The 26,080-nt window shown below is 50.4% G+C and overlaps 1 protein-coding gene and 1 pseudogene across 10 annotated transcripts in view; one reads left to right on the top strand and one right to left on the bottom strand.

Moving 5' to 3' along the window:
* The window catches only part of CYP4B1 (cytochrome P450 family 4 subfamily B member 1), a 31,909-nt gene extending 8,775 nt beyond the window's left edge, over positions 1-23,134 (top strand). For 2 of the 10 annotated variants that reach the window (XM_081488491.1, XM_081488494.1), the window contains 11 exons: positions 15,274-15,415; positions 15,601-15,645; positions 16,214-16,341; positions 17,171-17,295; positions 17,576-17,727; positions 17,882-17,988; positions 19,247-19,437; positions 21,189-21,322; positions 22,102-22,166; positions 22,267-22,349; positions 22,746-23,134. In XM_081488491.1, the coding sequence (XP_081344617.1) occupies positions 15,274-15,415; positions 15,601-15,645; positions 16,214-16,341; positions 17,171-17,295; positions 17,576-17,727; positions 17,882-17,988; positions 19,247-19,437; positions 21,189-21,322; positions 22,102-22,166; positions 22,267-22,349; positions 22,746-22,929 (1,356 nt within the window). In that variant the 3' untranslated portion in view covers positions 22,930-23,134. Of the gene's footprint in view, positions 1-1,753; positions 2,021-3,896; positions 4,109-8,070; positions 8,346-13,886; positions 14,002-15,273; positions 15,416-15,600; positions 15,646-16,213; positions 16,342-17,170; positions 17,296-17,575; positions 17,728-17,881; positions 17,989-19,246; positions 19,438-21,188; positions 21,323-22,101; positions 22,167-22,266; positions 22,350-22,745 lie in introns of those variants that run through there. The other 8 variants (XM_081488488.1, XM_081488486.1, XM_081488490.1 and 5 more) reach the window with 8 other exon arrangements.
* A 2,022-nt stretch (positions 23,135-25,156) lies between these two features.
* LOC145504746 (nascent polypeptide-associated complex subunit alpha pseudogene) lies at positions 25,157-25,757 on the bottom strand (annotated as a pseudogene).
* Positions 25,758-26,080: the final 323 nt, after the last annotated feature.

Here is a 26,080-nt window from a genome sequence, read left to right as displayed (position 1 = left end):
CACCCCAGGGGACTATAAGAGGGAACAGAGTTCTGATCACTCACAATTATTCACAGCCACTGTTATCAAATATCAAGTAAATGGCAATCCAAATTTGTCTCTTGGGGTCACAGTTTCCTAGCCCCCCAAAGGAAGATTCCCAACCAGTACCTCATCAGTCCAAAGGAGAAGAACCCCAACCAATGCCCCATTGGAGATGAAGCTGAATGAATGACCAAGGCTAGTTCAAAAGGGAAAAAATTCCCAACCAATCTTTCTCCAAAGGCAAAATCAATGCAATGGAGAAGATACTCTGGCTTCATCACTCACGAGCCCCTTATTCACCAAAGATGTCTCAACTGGTCAGTGCAAGTACAAACACACACACATACCAAACATAAGGTCCCAAAACAGAGGATCAGATGAGGCATAGTTCAGAATTTCCACTTTCATTCCCAGACGGAGGCTCCAGAGTGGCCTGGCTCCCAAAAGAGAATGGACCACAAGTGGCTCACCTCAAAATGATACACACAAGAACACAAACAACAACTAAGCTACAGGCACACAGAAAATCAGAAGTAGTGTTAACTGTCTGGTCCAAACAGGTGTGTGCACCTGTGATGGCATGACTGCACAGACCCCCACCAGGTGTCTCACTTGGCAGATGCAGGAACAGAAAATGAGAGATATGAGAAAGAGGTGAGGTGCCAACAGGTTACATATGTGTGCAACTGGCTGCTGTAGAAATGGCCAGAGCATAAAGGCAGGCAGAGAGGCAGTGAGATGGCTTATAAAAACTGCTGGAGCAGAGGTACCATCACTTGTCCTCTGGAGAGCACCAAGCATTGCCATTATCTCAGGATCTTCACCACAGCCCCATGAACCCCCAGACACCATCGATGCACTGACAGGGGCAACGGAGGCACCAAGCGCAGTGGGGTTTCATTTGAGGTCACTCAGTGTCCCACAGACAGAATTAAAACCAGAACTCATATTTCCTGACTCTCTCTCAAGAATCTTCAGTCTACTGGGATTCCTAGAAGCCATCTTCCCAGGAACAGGGTCACCTGGTAGACAGGGGAATTGAGTTCTGGACCCAAGCTCTTGGGAATACTGAGAAAAGTCTTTTTTTTTTTTTTTTGGCAGAACAATGTTAGAATGTGAGCTCCTTGTCTGTCTTGTTTATCATTTGAGTACCTAGTGAAATATCTGCCCATAGAAGTTACTCAAAACATACTTGTCAGTAAACATATGAATCAGTTTGATGACTGATTGGAAAAAATTGGCACCATTCTTGGCTCCTCTTTTTTGCCAATCTCTTTGATGTTTATCTTCTCAGGCACCAACATGTTCATTTGCTGTGTGTAACTTGGGTCTGCTGGGTTTTATCTGTTCTGCTCCCCCACCTCTCTTTCTCCTCTTATTTGCCAAGACTGTATCCATCCTTCCCAGGATTGAGGCATCTTTTACTCATTTGTTTCAGAACACTACACAGCTCTCTGTTTTACCCAGAACCTAAATTACCATACTGTTCCAGGTGAAAGGCCTGGGGTCTGGCATCCTTGGAAGATCAGGGATTCTTATGCTGCATCCTTATCTGTCCTTGTGATAAAGCCATCTTAGGGTGGATCAGAACACCTTGGAAGAACCCCACCTCCCTCTGGACAGATCCTGCAGAATAACCAACTTTGATCCAGCTCAACCCAGTCACATTCCTCTTGCCCTCCCTATCCACACGCTTCACACTTGCCTCCCCTATATCTCACACTTTCAGGACCAAGATACTTGGCCAGAGCTGGTTGGGTTGCTCATGAGGAAACACAGCACAAGTGGAAGGAGCTGGGCTGACCACACGGATCTGGGAGTCCCAGATGCCAGGTTGAGGAGCCATCCCCCCTGCCTCCCCCAACTCACTTCGGGCTCTGAGTGTAGCAGAGAAAACCAGCAATGAGCACAGGCCATTGTCATGCTCTCAGGATCCTCACCACAACCCCATGAAGAAGGCCATGTGAGCAGAAGACAGATGTGGGTGAGCTCAGAGGTGGGGATGCATCGAGGACATCAGATGCTTCTGAAACTCTCTAGGTGGTTCCAGTGTGAAACGGGATGGAGGACTATTGTTCTAGACACAACTTTTCTTTCCTTGGATGTAATCTAATCCCTCCTCACTTCTATCAAGAATTCACACTTACCATTCACTCTATATGTCTGACATCCCTAGGAAATTGAAGCAAGCATAGTAAGCGTCAGGTTGAGGACAGTCATGAGCTGTGGGCTCCTCACTAGGCAGCGATCCCTGGGACCCAGTCACAAGAGGGGCCAAATTCACTGTCCAGAGAGGTACCAGTACGGCAGTTCCAGTATATTTTGCATTGGTCAATCAACCTTTTCTCACTTTCTCTTCCCCCTATCTTCCACTGTAATAGCTAATCCCTTCAAAATCCATTCAACAAACAATTATTTATTAAGTGTCTGCTGTGCTGAGTGCTGGGGCAGTGCAGTGGGTGCATGTTGCAATATTCTCCTAACTCCAGTAAAACCCAGGGCCTGCAGAACCCTCCAGGGTGTCCATTCTTTCACTCACCCACCTGGTCACAGGTTTCACTGAATGCTTGTATCCTGTCTGTCCTGGCTCAGCCATGCAAACAAAGGAAAAGACCAGCTCAGTCTCTGACGCAGCAGAATGGGGAGGTTTGAGGCCAAGACAAGCATTCTAGATAAGTCAATTGCTGCCAGGCAAAATGTGAACAAATCCAAGAAGAGTCGCAGATGGTTAGAAGACTGGCTCTAGTTTGTGTTTCTGAAATGGAGGAAGGGTGTGGAGGAAGGCTTTCTGGAGGAGAAGAGCTTTTGGAAAGCATTTGGATAAAGGCAGAGGCTCAATGTCTCCATCTCCTTAACCTAGGTAACTACTGGATTGGAGGTTATCTCTAAGTTTTTCTTTGCAGTTGACATTTTCTACTGGGTCCTTGAGGGTATAGCCAGTGAGAGCTCCAGGAAGGTACATTTTGGTTTCAAGAATCACACTGCCAAGGTAGTGCAAGGGGTAGCTGGTAGGATCAGGGCCTAGGAATTGAATGCTGACGAATCTCTGATTCTGGCAATGTGGTGACCTCTCTCTGGTGCTAGAAGTGAGGATGGTTGCCAGATTTCAGCTACCGTGTGAACAGCAGGGTGTGTGACGAGTTGTGTAGCCATTGGTAAAATAATTACCACCTTTTCACACAAGTTACCTTGAATGTTACACACTATCTCATTTAACTCAGACAAGAAGGTCATCAGTACTTGCTTTTTAAACTCATTTTCCAGATAATGAAACTGAGGCTCAGCTTGCCTGTGCTTTCTTGCAAGAGAGCTTCCATTGTTCCCTTTGAACATGGACTGCTGGGAGAGCTTGCATTTAAACCAGACTCATGATGCTTTAAGTCCTTTTTTTTTTTGTTTCATTGAGTCATCTCCAGGAGCAAGGTTCAAGCCCTAGAAGGGAGAGGCTGGGTCAGAGAAAGGCTAACTCCACTTCCAAGATCATAATACAAACTTGTGTGTACAAACTTTTCTGACCTTGTTTGGGTTAAATGAGATCATGTGTGGAAAGTACCTGAAGCATCCAAGGTAGCTCACATGAAAAGGTAGTCACTATCACGCCAGTGATCATACCAAGAACTGCCTTCTGTTTCTTCCTCTAAGGAACCCATTGCCTTGTTTCTTTGAAGCCCACTATCTAGTTTCTTCATTTGAGTTTTGGTAGAAATCAGCCAGGCTGTCTCTTCTGTCATCTGTGAATTTGGGGACTGTTGTCTCTGCCCCGTGGAGCTCAGCCCAGCCTGGGCTGTCACTGACTGCAGGGCGTGGCTGGAGTGGGAGCTGGCAGGGTGCCTGGGCTCATAGTATAAGGGAACTTGAGGGCAGTAGGAGGCAGGCAGAAACCTGGGTGACTGCAACTCCAGCCATGGTGCCTGTTTTGCTCTCCCTGAGTCTCTCCCACCTGAGCCTGTGGGCTTTTGGATTGGTCTCGGTCTTAGTCTTCCTTAAGCTCACTCGCCTGCTGCTGCGGAGGCAGATGCTAGCCAGGGCTATGGACAGATTCTCAGGGCCCCCCACCCACTGGCTCTTTGGGCATGCCCTCGAGGTAAGTGACTGGGTGGAAGATAGAGAAAGAAATCAGCCTCCTTTCCCTCTGGGAGTCCAGCCTAACTTGCTGGGGGCCATGGAAGGAGACCCTATGCTTGGGCAGAGGAGTGGGGTTCTGTGAGCCATGATTCCCATTCATTTTCACACTGGGTCTCCCCCTCACTCTCACTTTCCATGCTGGCCTCGGGTGGGAGTGGGGGATGGGGGGGCATTTAAAAGCTGGGACCCAGAAGGGCCACAGACTTCTCCCCATCATTCTGAGGCCCAAGGTTCAGACAGAGCTCTGCTAAGGACTCGGAGATAACCTGGGGAAAAAAATTCCCTGGATAGTCCGACCCAACTAGGCAATCTCATTTGGAGCTTAACCCGTATCCTCTTGTTCTGTGCACTGTAGATATTTCCTTTTAGGGTAGAAAATGGAAGTGAAGGCAGGGACAAGTGCTCTCACCTGAGAGACCTCCTGAACCATTTAAAAAATTGGTGCCCCCAGAGGTGGAGTTCTCCTTGCCTTGCCTATGGACTGGATGAGGGGCTAGGCATCTTCCTGGGTTCAGATCCTGACTCATCCTCCCAGTTATCTCAGGGCAGTGGGGACCCTTAGCACCCATTGTCAGGAAGAGCTCTTAGTTCCTACCTCCATGAGGATCTAGAGGAGAGGTTTCTGAACAAACAGAAAGGGACAGCTGCATTGGAATCAGCTGGGAGAAGCAGATTCCTTGGCCCCTGAGCCCTGAAGACTCTAACATTTTGGAGCTAGGGGTCTGAGTTAAAAAACGCCCCCGAGTGTTTTGATCTGCATCCAGGCTTGGGAAAGGAGGTATAGCTGCCAGAGGTTAAGGTTTTGAGGGAGGAATATAGACTTCTACTATGTCCTGAGTAAACTTTTCCCAGAAGGAGTCCAGGGAATTGCCTTTCCTTCATGATTGACACTCAGGATAAGCTTTACCTCTGGGTGGGATCAAGAATGTGATCAGTCGCTCAGTTGTGCCTGACTCTTTGTGACCTTATGGACTGTAGCCTGCCAGGCTCCTCTGTCCATGGGATTCTGCAGGTAAGAATGCTGGAGTGGGTTGCCATGCCCTCCTCCAGGGGACCTTTCCAATCCAGGGATCGAACCTGCATCTCCTGCACTGGCAGGCAGTTTCTTTACTGCTGAACCAGCAGGGAAGCCCAGGCAAGAATAAGTCTCTACAAATAACTGTCTTCTTAGGATGGCCTAGTAACATAACTGCATCCTAGACACACCCAGAAAAGGACAGAAAGTTCTGGAAGATGAATCAGACCCAGGCTCTGCTCTCAAAGAGCTTACTCTCTAGGGAGAAAACAGACACCAGAGCCTTCGCTGCCACCAGGCTACTAGGGGCTGGGGTGCCTCGCCAGTGTTTTGCATCAGCCCCGGGTTTGGTATCTCAGCGCTTGTCCTGGACGGTTGTCATCTTCTGTTTGCTTGTTCATCATCCCCATTTGACCATGGAGATCTGGTCTGATTCTTCCCTGTCCCCTCAGGGTACAGCACAAGCCTCCCCAGAGTAAGTATCACTGGATGAAAGACAGTGAGCATAGGAGAGTAGGGCAGGATATTGACGGAGGAGACAATGATGGAGAAGACAAGTGGAGAGGCCAGGAGTTATCTGGGGGGCTGTATTAAGTACAGAGATGTTCTCTTCCTGGGAAGGTTGAGGTAGGACCCTAATGTGGGAAAAAGAGGCATTTAGGGAAGCCTTCAATCCCTTTCCTCTCATGTCTCCTCCTCTTCTCCTTGCCTTCATCAAAGCTGGATTTGCCATCAGCCTGTGGGCTTTCCTAGGACAGAGACCTTGCTCCACGACCCCCATATCAGTGCTGTCTGCCCTCCTTCTCCTGGATGCTCCTGCCCTCACCTTGAGAATGTATTAAGGACCTGGAACACAGCTTAGTTTTGGCTTCTTGGCTCTCACACAAGTATCTGAAGGGCCTTGGCTCCAGGAAGGGTGGGCAAGGCCTGGAGGGGTGGTTTCTCTCAGACACAACAAATGTTCCCTGGGGAACCATGGCAGGCCCAACACCCCTGCATTCCTCCAGGGCTTGACACCTCTGCTCTCCGCTGTATGGACTTGTACCTTTTCATACAGGACATGATCAGTCTGTACAGAGTAACTGCATGTTTGATTCTCAGGCCCCGTGGTGATGGAAGTAGGAAAGGAAGGAGGAGGACTGGTGGTAAAAGGAAGGACCCCAGGGGCCGGGAAGGGATGTCCATCAGGATTCACTTCTCCCCTCTTGGTCCGCTCAGTTCTTAGAATGTGTCACCTTGAGGCGGGGGGATTCTTTCAGGGGCTACCTCATTCCACTCAGGCCCGGAGAGGACCCAGCACATAATAGGTGCTCAGCCATATTGTTGACTGGAAGTTGGGGCCCCTGGGAGGGGCCTGAGGCTGTAATCTGTATTGGAAGGAGAGAAAGGAGAATGCCAACTCCAAGCCCAGGATAGGTGATCTCCTGAGACTGTAAAACCCCTCTTCCCTGGTCCTGCTCATTGCTGGGATGGTTCCCTTGACCATGTGTTGGTTAGTGAAGAGCGCTGGCCTGGGAATGTGGCTTATTTTCACTCAGTAGACATTGATCGTGGGCCTTCACCATGCTTCCTCTCAATGCTTCCATTCCCTTTTCTCCACATTGGGAAAAGCCTTTTTATCTTGCTGGGCTGGAAGAGGATCAACAGAGATAAAGTATAGATACACTGCAAACTGCTGGGCAGATAGACATCATGTGTCAGTCATCGTAGGCAGACTCTTGCTGCAAAACACAAGGAAGCACTTGCTTTCTTCATCCTCTTCCTTCCTCCTAAATCAACCCAGTCTTTGGGAGCCAGATAAGGTCCCTTTGTTCCCAAGCAGCTAGCATTATCTGACCAGCTACTCTGGGTCTGGCCCTATGTTGAGGCCAGAGGAGGAAGAAACAAGACTAGATCCAGGCCCTAGGGGAACCTGGTCTTCGAGAGAGAGAGATAACACAGCACAGTGTTCCAGATCCTAGGGCCCAGGGAGGTGTCGCTGTGCTGAGTCGGAGAAGAATCTGGACGTAGCAGCCCATGAAAGTGCGGAAGGAAGACAGGAAGATGATACCTATGATGATACCAAAGGGAGAGGCCAGAAAGAGCACTGTGTGTTTAAGAAATTAATTTGTTCAACAGATGTTTGTTTCTCAAGGTCTTGTATGTGCCTGTGTAGGTAGTTCTGTGCTTCTGGAGGGGTGAGAGCGAGGGCAAAGAGGAGAAAATAAAACTGGAGTGGGGTTGGAGACAGATCACATGGGACCTCACAGGCCAGCTCAAAAGGCTTTATTGTGAGCACAACAGGGAAGCAGGGAGTGGATTCATGCAAGGGAGTGAAGAGCTCAGATTTGTGTGGTAGAAAGATAAACTTGAGCTTCAGGATGAAGACTAGATTGGCAGAGACTAAATAGGGGGCAGGGAGAGCCAGGTGGAGGCTGAGGCAATGTTGATGGTGTGAGCCAGCTGGATGAGGGAAGTGAGAGACAGAGCAGGCTGTCTTGGTGTTGTGGGCGTGAGGGGAGGGGAGGCATTGGCACCTTCACCGTGGCCAGATATGAGATGTGTCAGGGAGACTCCCTTCATGTACCAGGAGAAGGGGGACATAGGATTGCTCTGGGAGCTTTGTTAGACTGTGGCATCAACACAGTTGACTCAGAGCGGAATTTGGCAAAGTCGCCTAAAGAGAGAAAGAACCGCTAAGCCACAAGACTGTTATGTAACCTGGAGGAATCAATTTCTGTGTCTGTCTACGTGTAGAAATGTGAGGATCTGAGACCCAGAAAGCGGGGGCTCAGGGGTTGGCAGCATCTGTCAGTGTCTGGGTATGGAAACCTTAGGTTCTGGATTTGCGGTGTTTCATGGCAGGACCTCCCTTCTCCCCACACCAGCCCCCAACCCCAGAATAGCTACATTTGGTTCTCTGAATTGTGGTTAGCTGATTCCAATGTAAAAGTCTCTTGGTGGATCTGCAGGGAAGAGGGGCAGCCTCCGCAGGGCGTCTCCCTCAGTATTAACTAACCCTTGTTTCTGGTTGGTATCAGCATGGATGGTGTTTCCATCCCTAGGTACAGGAGGAAGGGCAGATTTGGGGGGCAAACATGCTGTGTTCACATTTGGAAATGCTGAGTTTGAGGGGCCTGGAGGATGTTATGCAGAAACGTCCAGGGGGTGACTGGTCATGTTTCTGGAGCTCAGGAGAAAGGTAAGCTGGGATAAGAGGTCTATTTAGGAACCAGCCAGGTAGATGGCAAAGGAAGCAATGGGAGTAGGTGAGAGCCTTTAGGGAGAAGGTGAAGTATGGGGGCAGACCAGAGGCTGGATTTGGGGGAGCCTCAGTCTTTGATTAACAAATGATAGGTGAGGAGCTGCTGAGATGGGGCATCAGGAGAGGTAGGAGGACAACCAGGAGAGAGCTCAAGAGAGAGGGGGTAGCTGACCATGTCCCATTGCTGCTGGAGAGGTGGAGGCCGAGGCAGGAGCAAGTGGAAGCCCGGGAGGCAGCTCGTTTGAGAAATTGGGTTATGAAGGGAGGAGGGCAATGAGATGTTAGCTGGAGGAGGAAGCAGAACCAAAGGCGGCTTTGTTTGGTTTTTCAAGGGCGAGAGACTTGAATATGTTTTAAATGCCAAATGGCAAGGAGCTGGTAGAGAGGGTGGGGTCTGTGTTAGGCAAGAGAGGGGAGACTGATGGGTGAGGTACCCGAGGGGAGGGTTGAAATCTAAAGGGGGTGGCCTTGGACAAGCCCTGGATACCTCCTCTACTGGAATAGGAGGGAAGGCTGGGAGCAGGCAGTGGTTCTTCAGGACTGGTAGCTGGCTTTAAGTGATCTCTTTTATGATAGCTTCTACTTTTCTCTGTGAAGCAGAGCAAGACTGCATTACCAGGAGCAAGGAGCAGAGGGGTGGAGGGATAGTTGAAGAAAAAGAATTTTTTGAGGGACAGATTGTGGCCAATAATATGAGGCTTTCTAGAAGGTATTTCTGCCAATCTCTGCTTAAATGTCACCTAAGAGAGGGCTTCCTTGATCCTTTAATCCCCTGTCTACAATAGCACCTCTGCCCTCTTTTTTGCTTCATTTTTCTTCCAAGAGTTGCCACTACATGAAATTGTATGCCTGATGTATTTGATTCTTGTTGATTTCCTTTCTCCCCACTTGGCAAGTAAGTTTGGGGAGGGCAGGGCTTTGTCCTGTTCACACTGTGTCCCCAGGAACTAGCACCATGCCTGGCGTTGAGAGTGGGTGCTCCATGTCCATTTGTTGAATATGTGAGTATATCCCTGGGGGACCCAACTCTGGGCAGCAAAGCCACTCGCATAGGGTGAGGACCAATGTTTGCACTCCCCTGGACTCTTGGGTGCCTCTTGGATCTCTGCCCTTCTGTCTTCTTAGGTGTTGGATTGCATCCTGTGCTCTGCTTCAACCTGGTTATTTCTGGTGCTAGAGTTCATCTTTGGTGCTGAAGACAGGGACAGGTGTTGGAGGCAGAGAATACGCAGGCTTTGGGACTCTAGACTTGAGAGTTGTGTGCCACTGAGCAAGGCTCTCCATACTTGCCAGCCAATATGTGGTGCTAGAAGAGTCAAGGAGACCTGTGTCAACCTCATCCAAAGCCTCCCAAGCTCCTTCTGTTGAGCCAGGGGTTGCTTCCATGTGTTGTGCATTCACATATATTCACAGATACATGTGCAGTAGTATACTTGTCTCTGAAAGGGAAGATGGAGAATAAAGTCACTTACTCATTTCTAGAGTTGGGGGGAAACCATTCCTCTGCTCCTTGGAGCATCACGCAGAGATCCCTTTCTCCAAGCTCCCCATGGCTCCCTGCTCATCCTCATAGCTGAATCTCCAAAGAGTTTATGTAAATTGAGTCTTTTTTTTCTCACTGACTTTCATATTTTTTTCAGGGATGCTGCCTCGTCTTAATTTTTGTTGCTTCTTCTTGGCAGGCACTCCCAACCCCTCTGGCTTTGACTATACAGACTTGCTGTCCTTGACACTGCCTGGGGCTCACAAACATGCCCAGTTCTCATCAATCTGGTGTGTGTGGGGAGCAGGGCAGGGCCAATGGAGTGGGGAAGACTATAGCACCCAAGGACATTTAGGAATGTCCATATTGGAGGACAGCAGACCCAGGAGGATCTGGCCCCCAACTCCCAAGGGACAGTAGAAGCCTGTGTAGCCCCAGAGAGCAGACTGCAAACTCAAGGGGAAGGCCACAATCTGGCAGCTTTTAGTTCGGTGACTAAGGAGTCATTTTTAATTTTTATTTTATTTAAATTTTTAATCTTTTTTTTTTTGCCATACTGTGTGGCATGGGGGATCCTAGATCCCTGGCCAGGAATTGAACCCGTGCCCTCTGCACTGGGAGCGGGGAGTCTTAAGTGCTGGACTGCCAGGGTAGTAAGAATTAAGATGATCCAAAGATGGTTGGGACTACTACATTTTGAAAAGCAATAAGTTCTTGGTTGCTTGAGATGTTTGAGCTCTGGGGGCAGAAGTTCCCACATGGTGAAGGAGCTGGGCCAGGCAGCTCTGGGTCCTGGGAACCGGAGATCAGCATGACCTGCCTCAAGGGAGCCCTGCAGGCTGAGGAAGAGAAAAGCCCATCCCCTCCCCTCCTTAACAATTTGTTTTTCTGAACTGCTACCCCATTTTGTGAACAGATTTGTTTGTTCCCTGTGGGAGAGCAGTGGCTGCTGCAGACTGGCTAAGTGGGTTTCTTGAACACTCGCCCTCTGAGATTTGGCTCAACTGACTGATGACTTGGGCAGGCTCATTAACAGGAGGGGCAGCCGAAAGTGCCTCTGTCTGAATCCCAGTCGACCCAGCTCCTGTGGAATGGTTCTCTTTGTCTTTGGATTGTACCATTCCCACCTATAAAGAAGGACTGTGGTTTGGCAATGTTGAGATCTCTCTCAGATCTACTCCTCATAGCAAAATTTCCTCCAGTTCTGAGGAGGCAGAGAAGAGAGCGGTGCCCAGCTTGCTCTTCCCATTCCCTCCTGTTTATTCCTGGTGGTGTCTACAATGGGTGCAAATGTGAGGACGAGTGGCGTGTGGCTCTGGAGCCAGGGTCAGTGAATTATCTCCACGACTTGCTCTTTTCCTGCTTCCTTCCTTTTGGAGAAAAATAAGCTGGCCTAGACCTCGGAGGCCTGTAGGCATCCCAGCTTGGGTCATCTGAGGACTGGTCTGAGATGTGCAGTTATGTAACCCAGAGAAGCTAGCCAGGCAGCCATGACCCCTCGAGAGAGGATGCCCCAGCCCTTTCGATGGGGCTGCCGCTCCACTAGTGGGGCCAGGTACCAAGAGCTATCCTCACTCCTGCCAGGCTCCTGGGATGATCAGGGGCATGCAGAAAAAATCTGGGCATGGGGAGGCAGGGCTTGCTCAGGCTGTGTATGTGCTGTGCATGTGCTATGTGTCAGCATGAGGTCAAATCTCCCGTCCTGGGTGGGGATGCTGTGGGCCAGGGGGACGCTCACAGCTAACGAGTAGAAAAACGAGAGACAGATGAACCAGATCAGCCAAGGGTTCCTTCCAACCCTGAGATTCTGTGAGTCTGGCTTTGTAATTTAAGCCTCTCCTTGTCCCCTGTCAATTGAACTTGAGAGGGATGGAGAGAAAGGGCACAATCATGGTGATCAAAAAGTCAGCAAGGAAAACCCAGGAGCACAGATGGAAAAATAAGCGGGATACAGGAGGAAGAGATACCACACAAGAAGGAAACAAGAAAGAGGTCAGGGACACCAGAAGGAAGGTTCCCTTTTACTGATCGGCAGAGATTATGTTGCTCACCTGTAACCTTTTGGACACTGTGTTCACAAGGGCAGTGAAATTCTTACAATACCCCTGGGTTGAACTCAGAATAATGAGTTCAGAGGCAGAGGGGGAAAGGCTCTATGGGGAGATTACACTGGACCCTACAGAGGGCCTGGAAGGAGAGGAACCCTAGAAAAACCACAGATGATTGGCTGGAGGCCAAAGTAGCCAAGCCCAGTCCCCCTTTGGGAGAAGTGGCTTGGTCTAGACAAGGATTCCTGGGGCTAAATTTTCAAATGTCCTGTGTTCTTCTTCAGGGTTGTTTCCTGGAAGATACAACATGGATTAATTGAGTGGGTGAGGACTACGAAAAGAAACTTTACAAGGAGGAAAAGCTGGGCTAATCCTTGCATAGGCCTTGTCATGAACGGCATGCCCTAGGACTGTGCAGTGTACTGTTTATACAGCTGAACACAGCAATCCTGACAGGTTTCAGTATGGGGAAGAGAACGTGGGGCTCTAACCCGAGTTAGAGCACTACTAATCTACAAGCAAAGTGCAAGTCAGTTCACACCTCTGAGCCTCAGTTTTCTCATCTGTAAGATGGGAATAATTTTTCTGTATTAGGTACCTGAAGTGATCTATGAATTCACTCCTGTAGCACCTGACTTACGGGAGATACAAAATAATATCTGTCCCCTCCCATCCCCTGTGTCGTGAGAAAGAATGTGGAAATGAGCAGTGAATCTGAACTTTAGCCAGAGCAGGCAGGCTAGGGTCATCTGGGAAAACAAAAAGAAATCTGCAGTGCTGTTTTCCACACAGGAAGTGCTGATGGTGGCCTTTCTTCATTGACTCCCCAGATTGAGTGAGACTTGGACTGGTTCTTCATGAGACGGCCTATCTCTGGCCAATGTTTAGACTAGCCAGATGCTTTGTATCCTTTCTCCCTCCTTTCTAGTCTTCTTTGTCACCTCCTTTTTCATTCTGTTCATCCGGCACACACTCTGTATCCAGGCCCCCTGCTGAGCTCCATAGTGACCTGGGGATGCCCCACACATGATCTGTGCTCCTGGGAAACTCACGGCCCACAGGTGGGATCAGGTCAGGGGTCCTGGGTGTGAATCCCAGGTCTATCGCTAACCAGCTGTGTGACTAAGCTTCTCATAGTTGACTTGTCCTCAACTCTGAAGTAGGGATTATGATGGTGCCTATCTTATAGAATTTTCTGAGAGTTAAATAAAAGAATTTACATGCAGTATTAGCTCAGTATCTGAACACATCAAATGCTCAATGAATGTCAAATGTTAGTTTTATTAATTTTGGGGGGTCTTAGATAAAAGCAATTATAGCACAAGGCAGAATATGGGTAAGGCTCTGGTAGGGCTGGAGAGGTCCAGAGGAGGCAGAGATGTCAGCTGGTGGAAGGTTAGGGAGGTGCCTGGAGAGGTCATTCAGGCTGGATGCCAAGGTACAGACAGAACATCAACGGGCTTTCTTGGGTAGAGGGTATACGAAGAGCGAGGAATGGTATATAACAAATGTGCAGAGATGATGCCACACCCTAAGAGGTCGACTTAGTTTCAAGCACTCAGACTCACAAGGCTACTAGAGGCACAGTTAGCATCCATCTCCAAGGATATGGGCAGCCAGCCAGCAAGGTGGCGTCAGGCATTCCTCACAACCCATCAGCCACTGTCTGCTCCTCAGGGGCCGGCCAAAGTCAGGGAGATAAGCTCCCCATCCTGGATGTGGGTCAAGTTTGTTTTTGAATCTCCAAGTCCCACTGAATCCCTGTGTCCACTAGCAGTCCCAAGGGTCCTGCAAAATCATGCACATTACAAGAGTCACCACACTCAGAGAAGCCCAAAGCATGGTGCTGTTATCAGGTGTTCATGGTTCTTCCCAGTCCAGATGTTATTTACCTCCCAGGGTTCATTTGGCCATAGCTATGTTGCCTAGCAACACAGTTGACGTTCTATAGTTGTCAAGTCTCCAGGGGAATGGGTTGGAGAGTATAACACAAGGGTCAGTTTACCTTATAACAGGAGACAAGGTTCGGTGAATGCTTTACTGTCAGTTTGAAGTATCTCAGGCATGTTCAGACCACACTCTTTAGTGCAATTTAGGGGCATTGCGGAGGAGGACGTGTGCAGGAGATGCAGGGATGAGGCTTGGAGGACGATATTGGGAATGGGAGGGAAGGTTTGAAGGAGAAGAAACTTCTAGTCAGTCGAGGGCTTCCCTTGCCGAGGATCCACAAGACCTCAACTAATGACATGCCTGCCTTGTGTGTTCATTATTGTCACAGCGACTTGCCCGAGTTCACACATCTGAAAAATAGGGGAAATCAATATTCAAACCCAGGTCTGTCAGACTCCAAAGATTGCTGTGAGTTCTTGGGAAGCAACCTCAGATCTCTGTACTTAGGCTCCTCTTACTTCCCTGGTGGCTCAGACGGTAAAGCGTCTGCCTACAATGCGGGAGACTTGGGTTTGATCCCTGGGTCAGGAAGATCCCCTGGAGAAGAAAATGGCAACCCACTCCAGTATTCTTGCCTGGAAAATCCCATGGACAGAGTAGCCTGGTGGGATATGGTCCATGGGGTCACAAAGAGTTGGACACAACTTGCTGCTTGCTGCTCCCTCTGCCTTAGAGCGTTATTCCCTTACTCTTCAAGTGGTCAGCTCCAATATCATCCTTCAGTTTGACCTTGAATGTCCTCTCCAACAAGAGTCCATCCTGGGTCACTCTATCTCAGCAGGATCTCCCTGTTAAGTCTCTCTCCCAGGGCTGTGCTTATTTCCTTGTTAGTACTTACTACTGTCTGCAGTCATTTTACTTTGTTGTTTACTTGTTTATTATCACTCTTCCTCCCCTAGAGTGAATGGGAAGGACTATGTTTATCTCATTCCCTTGAGACATCTAGACAGTGCTCTGCACATAGTATGTCCTCAATTTAAAAAAAAGTGCCCCATGATTTAGGGGTGAAATTGAGGTGATTTTGAGGTGTATTGAACAAGCTGGAATTCTCTTTCTAATGAAAACTTTGATGCTCTAAACCTCTTTTTGGCTGCAGTGGAGACAGGTTGGTGGCAGGTACTAGATGGCAGTAAGTTGGCCAGTTTTGGGTTGATGTGCTCACCCAGGGGCAATAAAGCTTGGCTTGGACTTAGAGCAGCGGCTCTGGGGCTGAAGAGAGGACTGAGCCCAGAGATGTGTAGAACTGTGACTGGCTGGGAGGGAAGGGCTGCAGGAGGAGGAAGGGGTGCTCCCTACATCTTCCCAGGCAGCCTCCTCTCTTCTCTGCTGGCCTGGCTGGTGACGCTGTGTTCCTGAGTGGCCTGGCCTTCTGTTGCTATTTCAGATCCAGAAGACTGGGAGTTTGGACAAGGTGGTGTCCTGGACTCACCAGTTCCCTTACGCCCACCAACTCTGGGTTGGACAATTTCTTGGCTTCCTGAACATCTATGATCCTGACTATGTCAAAGCTGTATACAGTCGAGGAGGTGAGGACTCCTGGGAGAAGTTGGAGCTTCCTGAGAGCAGAGGGCTCAGGATGTCATGTTGGGGGGGGCGGGTCCTGGGCCTGCACCCTAAGTCTGGGCAGGTGAGGTCCTCACCCTGTTCATCACCACAAATCCTCCAGGAATCCCCCAGTCCCCATTTGACCAAGCTTCTCTTTCTCTTATAGACCCTAAGGCCCCAGATGTGTATGACTTCTTCCTCCAGTGGATTGGTGAGTAGGCACTTGCCCTCCCTGTCCTTGGTGCTGGGTGACCAGGAGCCTTCCCTGCCTGATCCCTCCTTGCCCAGTATCCACTCTTATGGTTACTCCATCCACCAGACCACCTGGCCCCAAGTTGCCACCCTAAGCTCAGCTTCTCAGTAGGAAATAGTGGAGGAGGCAGAACTCTGGGCTGCCTGGGAGGTGGAGCTCAGGCAACTTGTCCTGCTGGGGTGTCCTCTTCCCTGGGCAGGCAGGGCAAAGGCTCTGGGCAATGTTTTAGTGTGAGGAACAGCTTCCTGGAGGAGGTGCCACTACAGGTGATCTGAGGAGATTTTATTGGTGGTGCTGGCTGGGGCAAGGGCCTGTGGAAAGGAGTGTGGAAAGACAGGACCCAGGCTGGTGTCACCACAGGCTGCGAGGCTGGGTGACTGAGAGGCAGACCTGGGTTTGGATGCCAGGCTGATCAGGAGGATGGGAGTGGGGTTAGGTGAGGTGGTGTGTGCTTGATCCCGGGTTGCCAGGGGTGGGGCAGGAATGTGTGAACTGACCAGCCGTCCCTCTCCCATGCCTTCCCCAGGGAAAGGCTTGCTGGTTCTCCATGGGCCTAAGTGGTTCCAGCATCGCAAGCTGCTCACACCTGGCTTCCACTATGACGTGCTGAAGCCCTACGTGGCTGTGTTCGTCGAGTCCACACGTGTCATGCTGGTGAGCTCCCTGTACCAGGCTCCTGGAGGCTGTGCTGCAGGGCTAGCCCCCTCATTTTTCCTGGGAGAGGGCAGTGAGGAGAATTGCTGAGGCCCGAGGCCCTGTTCTGCCTGCAGCAGCCTTGTGAGCCTTGCTCTGCTTGATAGCTACTGCCGGCTGTGTGCTGATGAGATGCTGAGGCCCCAAGCTGCCCGGCAGCCCTGGCTTTTGTCTCCACCAGGAGACCGCCAGTCCCTCTTCCCACATCAAAGGGCCTGTGCCAAAGGGCCTGTGCGAGATCCCAGGAAAGCTCCTACTGTAGCAGACTGGAGGGCTGCCTGTATCTGATAATATTAGGAAGACCTTTCATATCTAAAAAGTGTCTCCTCAACCTCAGCCTAGCACAACTGCCTGAAATAATGTTGAGAGTAACTCTAAAATGGATGCTGGGGGTCAGGGGTCAAGAATTAGGCTCAGAGCCTTATAGCTAGATAATCCCTGAGGTTATCTGGGCTAGCCTTTCTCCTTGCAAGAGACTACCCCCTCCCCACGCCCCGGCATCACTGCAGGCCTGACGTACACAGACTGTGCTGGAGAGCTTACCACCTCTTGGCCCTCCTCTTCCCTCATACACAGCTGCCCTGTCTGTGTGTGCTGGGTGAGACTGCCTGTGGGTTCTGCCCTCTGAGCCTGAACCACCCCCCACTCCCCACCCCTAACAGCAGGATGGAGGCCAGGCCAGGGACCCGGAGTGTGTGTGGGGAGGACAGTGGTGGGTCCTGCAGGCAGGGTGGGACACCCAGCCTGGCGGGCTCCCTCCCCCACATCACCTTCCATCTCTGGGCTCTAGGACAAGTGGGAGAAAAAGGCTCGTGAGCAAAAGAGCTTTGACATCTTCTGCGATGTGGGCCACACGGCACTGGACTCGCTCATGAAGTGCACCTTTGGTAAAGGAACCACCGGCCTGAACAACAGGTCAGGGGGCCCTCGGGGCTGACCACGGTCTCCACTCAGGTCAGCTCAGAGGGCATCTGAGGTGACGGGACTCCTGGGCCCTGGTCTGAGAGGAGAGGGGGGTCCTGCTCTAGGGAGACCCAGCTCAGGTGGAGCCAGGCCTTTCCCATGGCTCTCATGGGAGCCTTGATGGTAGGGAGAGGATGGGCAGAGAGCCCAGTGCTTGGACCTGGATTCCACTTGCTTGGGGGCTCTGCTGCGGGTCAGGGTCTCACCATTTCTCCCTCCCTCCACTGTGCAGGGACAATATCTACTACCTGACAATCAGCGAACTCACACTGCTGACACAGCAGCGCGTCGATTCCTTCCAATATCACAATGACTTCATCTACTTTCTCACCCCACATGGCCGCCGCTTCCTGCGGGCCTGCCAGGTGGCCCATGATCACACAGGTGGGCCTTTCCTGCACCGCCCGCTCACAGGAGGCCTAGGTTCTGGTCTAGCTCCTCTCGGCCCCTGGGGGATCTCTCCCATTGCATGACCTCTGTTCCCCTTTTGGGCAAAGGGTGGGTCCCTAGGCAGTGACACCCTGTGCTCCCGGCCCAGACCAGGTCATCAGGGAACGGAAAGCAGCCCTCCAGGACAAGAAAGAGCAGGAGAAGATACAGAGCAAGAGGCACCTGGACTTCCTGGACATTCTCCTGGGGGCCCAGGTGAGTGCGCAGTCACCCACCCTTGCCTAAGAACGTGTCCCTGACACATCTTCAGACTGTCCTCCTGGGACAGGGTTCCCTGGACAGCAGCAGGGGCTGTTCAGCATCTTTTCCCTCTTTACCCAGCAAATATAACCCGTTTCTTGTCCTGTGGTGCTGTGCTGTGCTCTGTCGCTCAGCCATGTCCAACTCTTTGCAACCCAGTGGACTGCAGCCCGCCAGGCTCCTCTGTCCATGGGGGATTCTCCAGGCAACAATACTAGAGTGGGTTGCCGTGCCCTCCTCCAGGAGATCTTCCCAACCCAGGGCTTGAACCCAGATCTCCAGCATTGAAGGTGGATTCTCTATTGTCTAAGCCACCAGGGAATCCCAAGAATACTGGAGTGGGTCCTTTCTCCAGGGGATCTTCCTCACCCAGGAATTGAACTGGAGTCTCCTGCATTGCAGGCAGATTCTTTACCAGCTGAGCTACCTGGGAAGCCCTTGTTCCATGGTATATATCAGCAAAGGCTCAGAGGTGGGAAGGTGACTGGTGTGGTGCTGGGGAGAGATGTAGTGGCAGGGAGGCTGGGTATACATGAAACGGAAGACCAATTCCAGCCTTCGAAGACTCTGAAGAATCTTAGCAACCTGGAACCTTAGACTTTATACATTACTCATTCATTCATTCGAGGAAGTCATGGCAACTCACTACAGTATCCTTGCTTGGAGAATCTCATGGACAGAGGAGCCTGGGTGGGGCTGGAGTCCATAGGGTTGTGCAGAGTTGGACATGACTGAAGTGACTGAGCACCTGCCGCAGCATTCATTTATTCACTCGTTCAGCTGGTCCTTTCAGTCCACAAACTCACTGAGCCCTACTCTGGTTTAGTTCTCATGCTAAGGATGCAGACGCCGAGAAAGCCCTAGCCCTGGCCTCCTGACTCTCACAGTCAGGTGGCAGGGACAGGAGGTAGATGTTGACAAAGACCTCTTTCTCCTCCAGAAGGCATTGTGTGTGTCCAGTGAGCCAAATTGATAGGACTGGGTAAAGTCACGAGTCATTTGGCCAGAGGGATCAAAGAAGGCTTCCTGGAGTAAGAGTCATCCAAGCTGGCCTTGGGAGAACAGATAGGAATCAAGGGGACGGTCCGAACCCCTAGTCTGAAAAAGAATTTCCCTCCTTCTCCCAGACCTTCATTTGACAGCTACTCTTTGAGGCCTTGTTGGGACCTACCTCACATGCCTTGGGCTGTCTGTTTGTGCTTTTCTGACCCAGGATGAAGAAGGCATCAAGCTGTCAGATGAAGAACTCCGGGCCGAGGTGGACACATTCATGTTCGAAGGCCATGACACCACCACCAGTGCCATCTCATGGTTTCTCTACTGCCTGTCCCTGTACCCCGAGCACCAGCATCGTTGTCGAGAAGAGATTCAAGAGATTCTTGGGGACCGGGACACCTTGACGTGGTGAGTGAGGCTGTTTGTAAGCCCAGTCTGTCACAGGGAAGAGCTGCGCCTACAGGAAACCAGGCGAGGGCAGTTAGCCCTTGTCATTTTGCCCTCCAGAGTTGTGGCTTTTGGGGGGAAGCTATGCGTGGACACAGCCCAGAGCCCTTTCTCTCACCGTGGAACATTTTCAGATGTGTCTTGCAAAGGTGGTCAAGTGGCTGACTTTTATGTTGGCTCCCTCTGGTGGCAGAACCTGACTACGCTTCTGAGTTCCCAGATAGATCAGGGAGCATTGGAAAGGATTTGAAAACTGAGGATGAACAGAGCTGGGGTAACAGGAAGAGCTGATTCCCTCCCAACCTGCTTTTAGATGGTCATGTGCAGCCTCTAGACTCCTCTGATGAAGGAGAAAAGGCTGTTGCCCAAACTCCATCACTTAGAAACCTACAACTATTTTGTTTCTTCATTCAAGCTTGAGCTCACTATCATGAGACTGATTGACACTGACCTCTCTCTGGAGAATGATCTTTGGCAATTTTGACTGGCCACCCCACCCCCCTCCCGCCTGTGCCCTCTGCCCCGCCTCTCCCTGCCTCTTCCTCTTGGGCTTTTGAGTTCTGTCACTTTTCTGTCCAGACTCCTGTGTTACCTCCAGCCCAGGGATAGGACACAGCAGGGGCCACAGAAAATGCTCAGTCGAGGGGAGAAAGTTTAGACTCACTGAGGGAGACTGACTTAGAATTCCAGGATCTGGGATTTGAAGGATGTGGTTTTATTGGTCAGAGGTTGGAAGCTTCCTAGGGTGTCCAGCCAGGTGCCAGATGCTGTTAGGAGTGTGGGGGATGAGGGTGAGTGGCCACTACTGACCTGGGGGAGTTTTTAGAAGGACAAACTTGCAGAACCAGAAAGCTAGAGAAAACCACAGAAGGGGGTAAGATTGAGAGGCCCCATGTTCAGAACAGAGGAGTCAAAAGGGGTGGGCCCAAGTTGGTTTTCTAAAGAGATGTGTGAAGCTCAGAAAGGCAAAGGGAGAGAGCTGGGTGCTCTGGGTTGGGGAACAGTGTGAACACAGCCTGGAGGCAGGGAATTGAAACATTTATTTAATTTTCATTTTATTCCATCTCAATCTTGAAGCAACTTAAAGGACACATTCAACTAAATGTAGAACACAAATGAAAAATGAGGACCAGGGGAATAAACCCTAGAGTTTGGGGCTCTGTAGCACAGTCGTTATAGCTGGAGCACATTTGAGGTCTGAACTTCCTAGTGGCAAAATGGAAATATCTATCCATCTGTCTGTCTATCTATCTATCCATCTATCTATCGATATGTAGTTACTCACCCCCTCCAAGCTCATCATTGTTTGGCATTTATTACTTCATTTGGCCAATGTATGTCAGCCCTTACCCATTGCCATTCCAGCTCCATGGGGAATGAAGCAGAACCTAAAGAACTGTCCCTCGTGGGGTTTCTGTGGGACACTGAAAGATACAGGAGTGACCTTGCCTTTGACGGCCAGGTGCACATATACCCCTAGGATCATGTGCTTTCCCTTCCTAGCAGTGAAGATGCGGAAGGGATAGAGAAAAGTGGAGCCAGGCTCCTGCATCTAGTGTCCACTCCACGTCTGGCCTGGACACTTGGAGCGCTTGTGTCCCTCTGACTCCCTGATGTGTGATGGCGGTGAAGTGGGGATTCTGGCTGGGCCTGCCTTCCCGCAGGACTGTGCTGCTCCCCAGTCCACAAAGGCCTGCTTGTGTTGCTGGCAGGGACGATCTGGCGGAGATGACCTACCTGACCATGTGCATCAAGGAGAGCTTCCGCCTGTACCCGCCTGTGCCCCAGGTGTACCGCCAGCTCAGCAAGCCTGTCAACTTTGTGGATGGTCGCTCTCTACCTGCAGGTGGGATGGGGTAGATTTTGGGGTGGAACCAGAGTCCTTGTGGGTGCTCTCTCTACCCCTGTACCAGAGAGGAAGAGACCAGGCTTTGTGTTTGGCCAGCATCAAAGTCCTAGCTCCACAACGTGTGGGTAAATCCACTAACATCTACACCTCTGCTCTGTCTCCTATGAACTAGGGGTGAGAAGGATCCCTGCCATACAGGGCTGTTGTCAGGATTAAAGAGACAGTATTCATCAGGGCTGTCATGTACCACCAAGCAGATTGTGCCCTGAACAGCTTCAGGAGGAGTCATTCACTTAGACTATGATGCTGTGCAATGTACAAGCTGTACAACTGTGTGTGGTAGCTTTGTAAGGAGCGTTTGACTCTGGATCTGACACATAGTAAGCACCCAATGAATGGTAGTTGTTACTACTGATGGCATAATATTATGAATAACTACTTCCCTTGAGAGTCAGTTAGTGGAAAGTAGAAAGTGGGTAATAATCCTTGCCTGTCCTTCCTCGTGGTGGGGTGGGTTCAGTCCCCTTTTCCTTTTCCATTCTACAAATGTCTGTGTCAGGTGCTACAACTGGTGCTGGGGCTATGGGAAGTAGGTGTGCTGTTGATCAACACACTTTGATGTGTTGAGGGTGGTTATGAACTTTCTGTCACTGGCAGTGCTCAGGGAGGTACTGGTGCTCAGTTGGGGGCATCAGTTAGGGGATTCTGACCCTGTGAGGAGGTAGGCCTGGCTGTCCCAGGACCGTCTGGTCACCAGGCTTCTGCTCTGCCCACAGGCAGCCTGATTTCTCTGCACATCTACGCCCTCCATAGGAATAGTTCAGTGTGGCCTGACCCTGAGGTACGCCATCCCTGGCCTCGGGGTTCAGATGGGATGGGCTTCTGTGAGGTCAGCCTGCCCTGGGACCTGGCAGATATTCAAGCAAGCCCTGTCCCCTCAGGTCTTCGACCCCTTGCGCTTTTCTCCTGAGAATGTGGCCGGACGCCACAGCTTTGCCTTCATTCCCTTCTCTGCTGGGCCCAGGTAAGGAGAGCCCAATGTCCCTGTCAAGAGGTGAGGATGGAGGATGTCATGGAACATGCTTTGGGGGAACTCTGGGATGAGGATGGCCATGCTGGGTGTGTGGTGACCCTGATGTGATGGAAGTTCGAGGGATCCTCTTCCTGCCATTAGCATACTCTTGTCTTTGGCAGGTAGGGTGGGTGAGAGACCCCTAAGTCACAACCCACAGTGTGAACCTACCTAGTCTGGGACCCTCACTATGCCCCCAAGATCTGTTTCTGAAGCCCAGGCCAATCAATTGATCAGTCAATGATTCATCCATAAATAGTGATTGATTTCCATTGGACACTTAGAGCGCTAGTTTTCATCACTCTGGACATTTCATAGCCTAATGTCATTTTGTGCTGCTCATTGCAGGAACTGTATTGGCCAGCAGTTTGCTATGAACGAGATAAAGGTGGTCACAGCCCTCTGCTTACTCCGTTTTGAGTTTGCCCCGGATCCCTCGAGGCCACCCATCAAGATGCCCCAACTGGTCCTACGCTCCAAGAATGGCATCCACCTCCATCTGAAGCCACTGGGCCTGGGCTCTGAGAAGTAGCTCTGCTGAGACGAGGGCCCCAGACAGCCCAACTTGTGGCCTCTTCCTGGATGCTACCCTCTCCAAGCTGGGTTGTAGAGTAGCTATTTTCCCCTGTCTTCTGTAGGCTTGTGGACTAGAAGCGGAATAGGCATCTGATAGACAATCACCTCAAAGGCAATGCCATGTAAACTTGTATGTCTATAAATGCTTACTGCACATGTGTTCCAGAGCTCACTCATTCATTTAACAAACATGCTGAATACCTACTTGCTTCTAGATTCTTTATTGGTCTCCCATAATTGTCTATCTTTCTAAAATTTACACAGCATTCACATAGAATCTGTGCCTTGGGACTGGTAGTTATGACCAGATACTCATCCACTCCACACGACAGACGGATGGCTTTTGGGGCTCGCCCCCTTCACCAAGAGCTGTTTCTTTAACTTTGTATGTATGTGTCTGGAATATAACAGACATAAGGAAAAACTGTTTAAACCATCAATACATAAGAATGAATTTTTAGAGAAAAACTCCCTGGTAACCACTGTTGAGGTTGAGGAATATGGACTATGGTTTCATGGGTGTAAACTCTGCCCCTCCTGAGATGGGTCTGTGGGGCACTCGTGTCATTGTCAGCATCTGTATTACCATTACCTGGTACCCCGGGCATGTGAATTTTGGCTGGGGAAGGTGACAGAGTGACATTAAAGGGTGGCTTCCTGGAAGAGATGGTGCTTGAATCAGGCCTTAAGGCAGGGTGAGGTATGAGGGAGCAAAGAGCGACTTTTGGGGAAGGACTCAGGCTGGGGCCATGTGGGGAATTAGTGCTCTTCCCAAAGTAGTCCCTGCCTGGTTGCTGGGGGCATATGCATCTCTAGGGCTCAAGTCTAAAGCCATTAGTGGGCTTCAACCCAGGAACTGGACAGGTGTGGAAGGAAGGGAACTGGGCTCTAGGGGAGAGGCAAGAGAGGGGGAATTCTGGCCCTGGGACTTGGGGAAGTCTTTATATTGCCCTAGGGATAGACCATCTGGAGACATATCCTTCCTGCTGCTGATGTGTGCCCTCTGAGAAGAAGGTCACAGCCTTGGGAGTCGGGCCATGGGCCTCATGCTCACTCCTACAAAGCCTTGTCAAGACTCAGATCTCCTTGCTCACCTGAGGCTGGGATGCTGAGGCCTCACCAGAGTGTCTCCCATGCCACCCACTTTCCCTTCTGTCCTGGCCCTGGACAGAACTTTCTCTGCACGAGTGAAGAAATGGTTTCAGTAGGCATCCCCGGGGAGCAGAGCTCAGTGTACCATCCATCTCTGGCCCATGGGTGGAACTCAAGTCTAAGATGCATCTACTCCTCTGATCCCCGGATTGTCAGGAGGCCAGTGAGGCAGGACTGGAAGAGGCTGTTATCCCACTTAACCATTAAGGGAAGGAACCTGACTCTGCCCTCTTTTGACTAAGACTCCATGGGTGGAATTGCATCTCTCTCTGAGGGCACATGCCCATGAGAGCTCTGGAGTCAGAGGGAATGGGGAAGGTCCCTGTGAGAGGGGAGCTGGGGGACCAGTGGGCACCAAAGCTGAATTCCGCTTAATCCTATCAGCTCTCCAAAGAGATCCTGCTGCCTCATAGGATCTAGGGTTTGTGCCCATGTGTGTGAGCAGAATGTGGAGCGTGTAAGGGGCACATATAGCTTGAGGTTGCACAGGGATGTCTGTCTATGTAAAACCCCAGTTGATACGTGTATGTGATATGTACAACCCCAGTTGTATCCATACTCCTGGCAGATGCATGTAGGAGTATGGATGCAACTGGGGTCTTTCCTACTGCCTGGAACAAGCCAGGTCTCTTCTTAGTCATTCTCTTCAGCTCCTGTAAAATCCTCTGATTACAACTCACATTCATGGCTGGCCACATAGAAGAAAAAGTTCCCATCGCCCCATGCTCTGAGAGTGACTAGCCTGACCCTTTCTGTGCTACTTCACTCCAGGGGACCTGTCAAACTTCCTGTCTAGGACACAACCAGCTAACTCTACTGCTCCATTCCTGGTCAAACACAGAGTGTCTACTTGGCCACTTTTTTTTTTTCATCCAACAAGAAGCTTTAACTTTATTAATGTTAGAAACAGTGCAAACTTCAAAGTCAGCTGCAGTTACTCTTTGGAAGTACGAAAAAAGTTCCTTTTTTCAAATGGTTATTGTTAATTTCATAATAGCACTTATAATATCATTACTGTTGTTCTTCAGGGCTCAGACTGCCTTTGTTCTTGACACATTTGCTTGTGACACGACCAATTCTATGTCCTTAACTTCCACACCTGTTTCATCAATCTCTTCTTCTTCACTCTCTTCTTATACAGTTGGAAACTGTGTGTTTTCCTGAATTTTGGAAACAGCTTCACTTTGAACGTTGAATTTTTCAGCAGCTCCTAATTGTGCTTGCTGAGATAAATCCTGGATCTTGGCTTCCCTCAAAACTATCTAGGTATTTGAAGCTGGGCTCTTGTACACATCTGGTTTCTTGATGACAAAAAGGATATTCTTAGATGTCTGGATAGTCACTCTAGCAACCCCTGTAACCTGGTGAAGACCTAGTTTGGACATAGCCTTTCGTGCCTTCTTTTCACTCCTGCTCTGTTTTGCTTTCCTGACTGGTTCTTCATCAGTTTCAGCTGCTGCCGCCAGCTGGGCTTGTGTGGTTGCTTGCATAGAATCCTGTTCCTCAAGCTCTGGTTTCTGTTCCAGACCTTGTCTCAGCCTGGGACTGTGGCAACTCCTTCTCTAGGGCAGGGACGTTTTCTGTGGCTTCCCCGGGTGTTTTGTATGGGGAGTGTAGAACCAAGATGGCCATAGAAAGAGAGCAAGTGAGAGTGTGACCCACCCCTGTTGCAGAAGAAAGCCTTCCCCTGGTTACTTCTAGAAGCAGAATGAACTAGGTTGGTGACCTAGGAACCTGGACATGGGGAGAGGATTACTGGTCTGAAGGTCCCGGCCGCAGGCACTGGCTGGGGAGAAGCCCCATCAGGAGGCACATGGCAATATCACAGCACAGCACAGGGCCGCTGGGAGGTCTCCTCTGGCACCAGGACACTGGTCTAGGAAGGGCAGCAGTGGGAAGAAAGGGGACCTGTGCAGAACCAGAAGATAGCAGGGCTGGGTGCAGAGAGGCTGGAG

Source organism: Giraffa tippelskirchi, chromosome 5 (genome assembly GCF_054371585.1).
Source record: "Giraffa tippelskirchi isolate mGirTip1 chromosome 5, T2T-mGirTip1v1.2.pri, whole genome shotgun sequence".
Taxonomy (NCBI): Eukaryota; Metazoa; Chordata; class Mammalia; order Artiodactyla; family Giraffidae; genus Giraffa; species Giraffa tippelskirchi.
The sequence above is the reverse complement of the archived record's forward strand: the minus strand, read 5'-3'. Positions and strand labels throughout refer to the sequence as shown.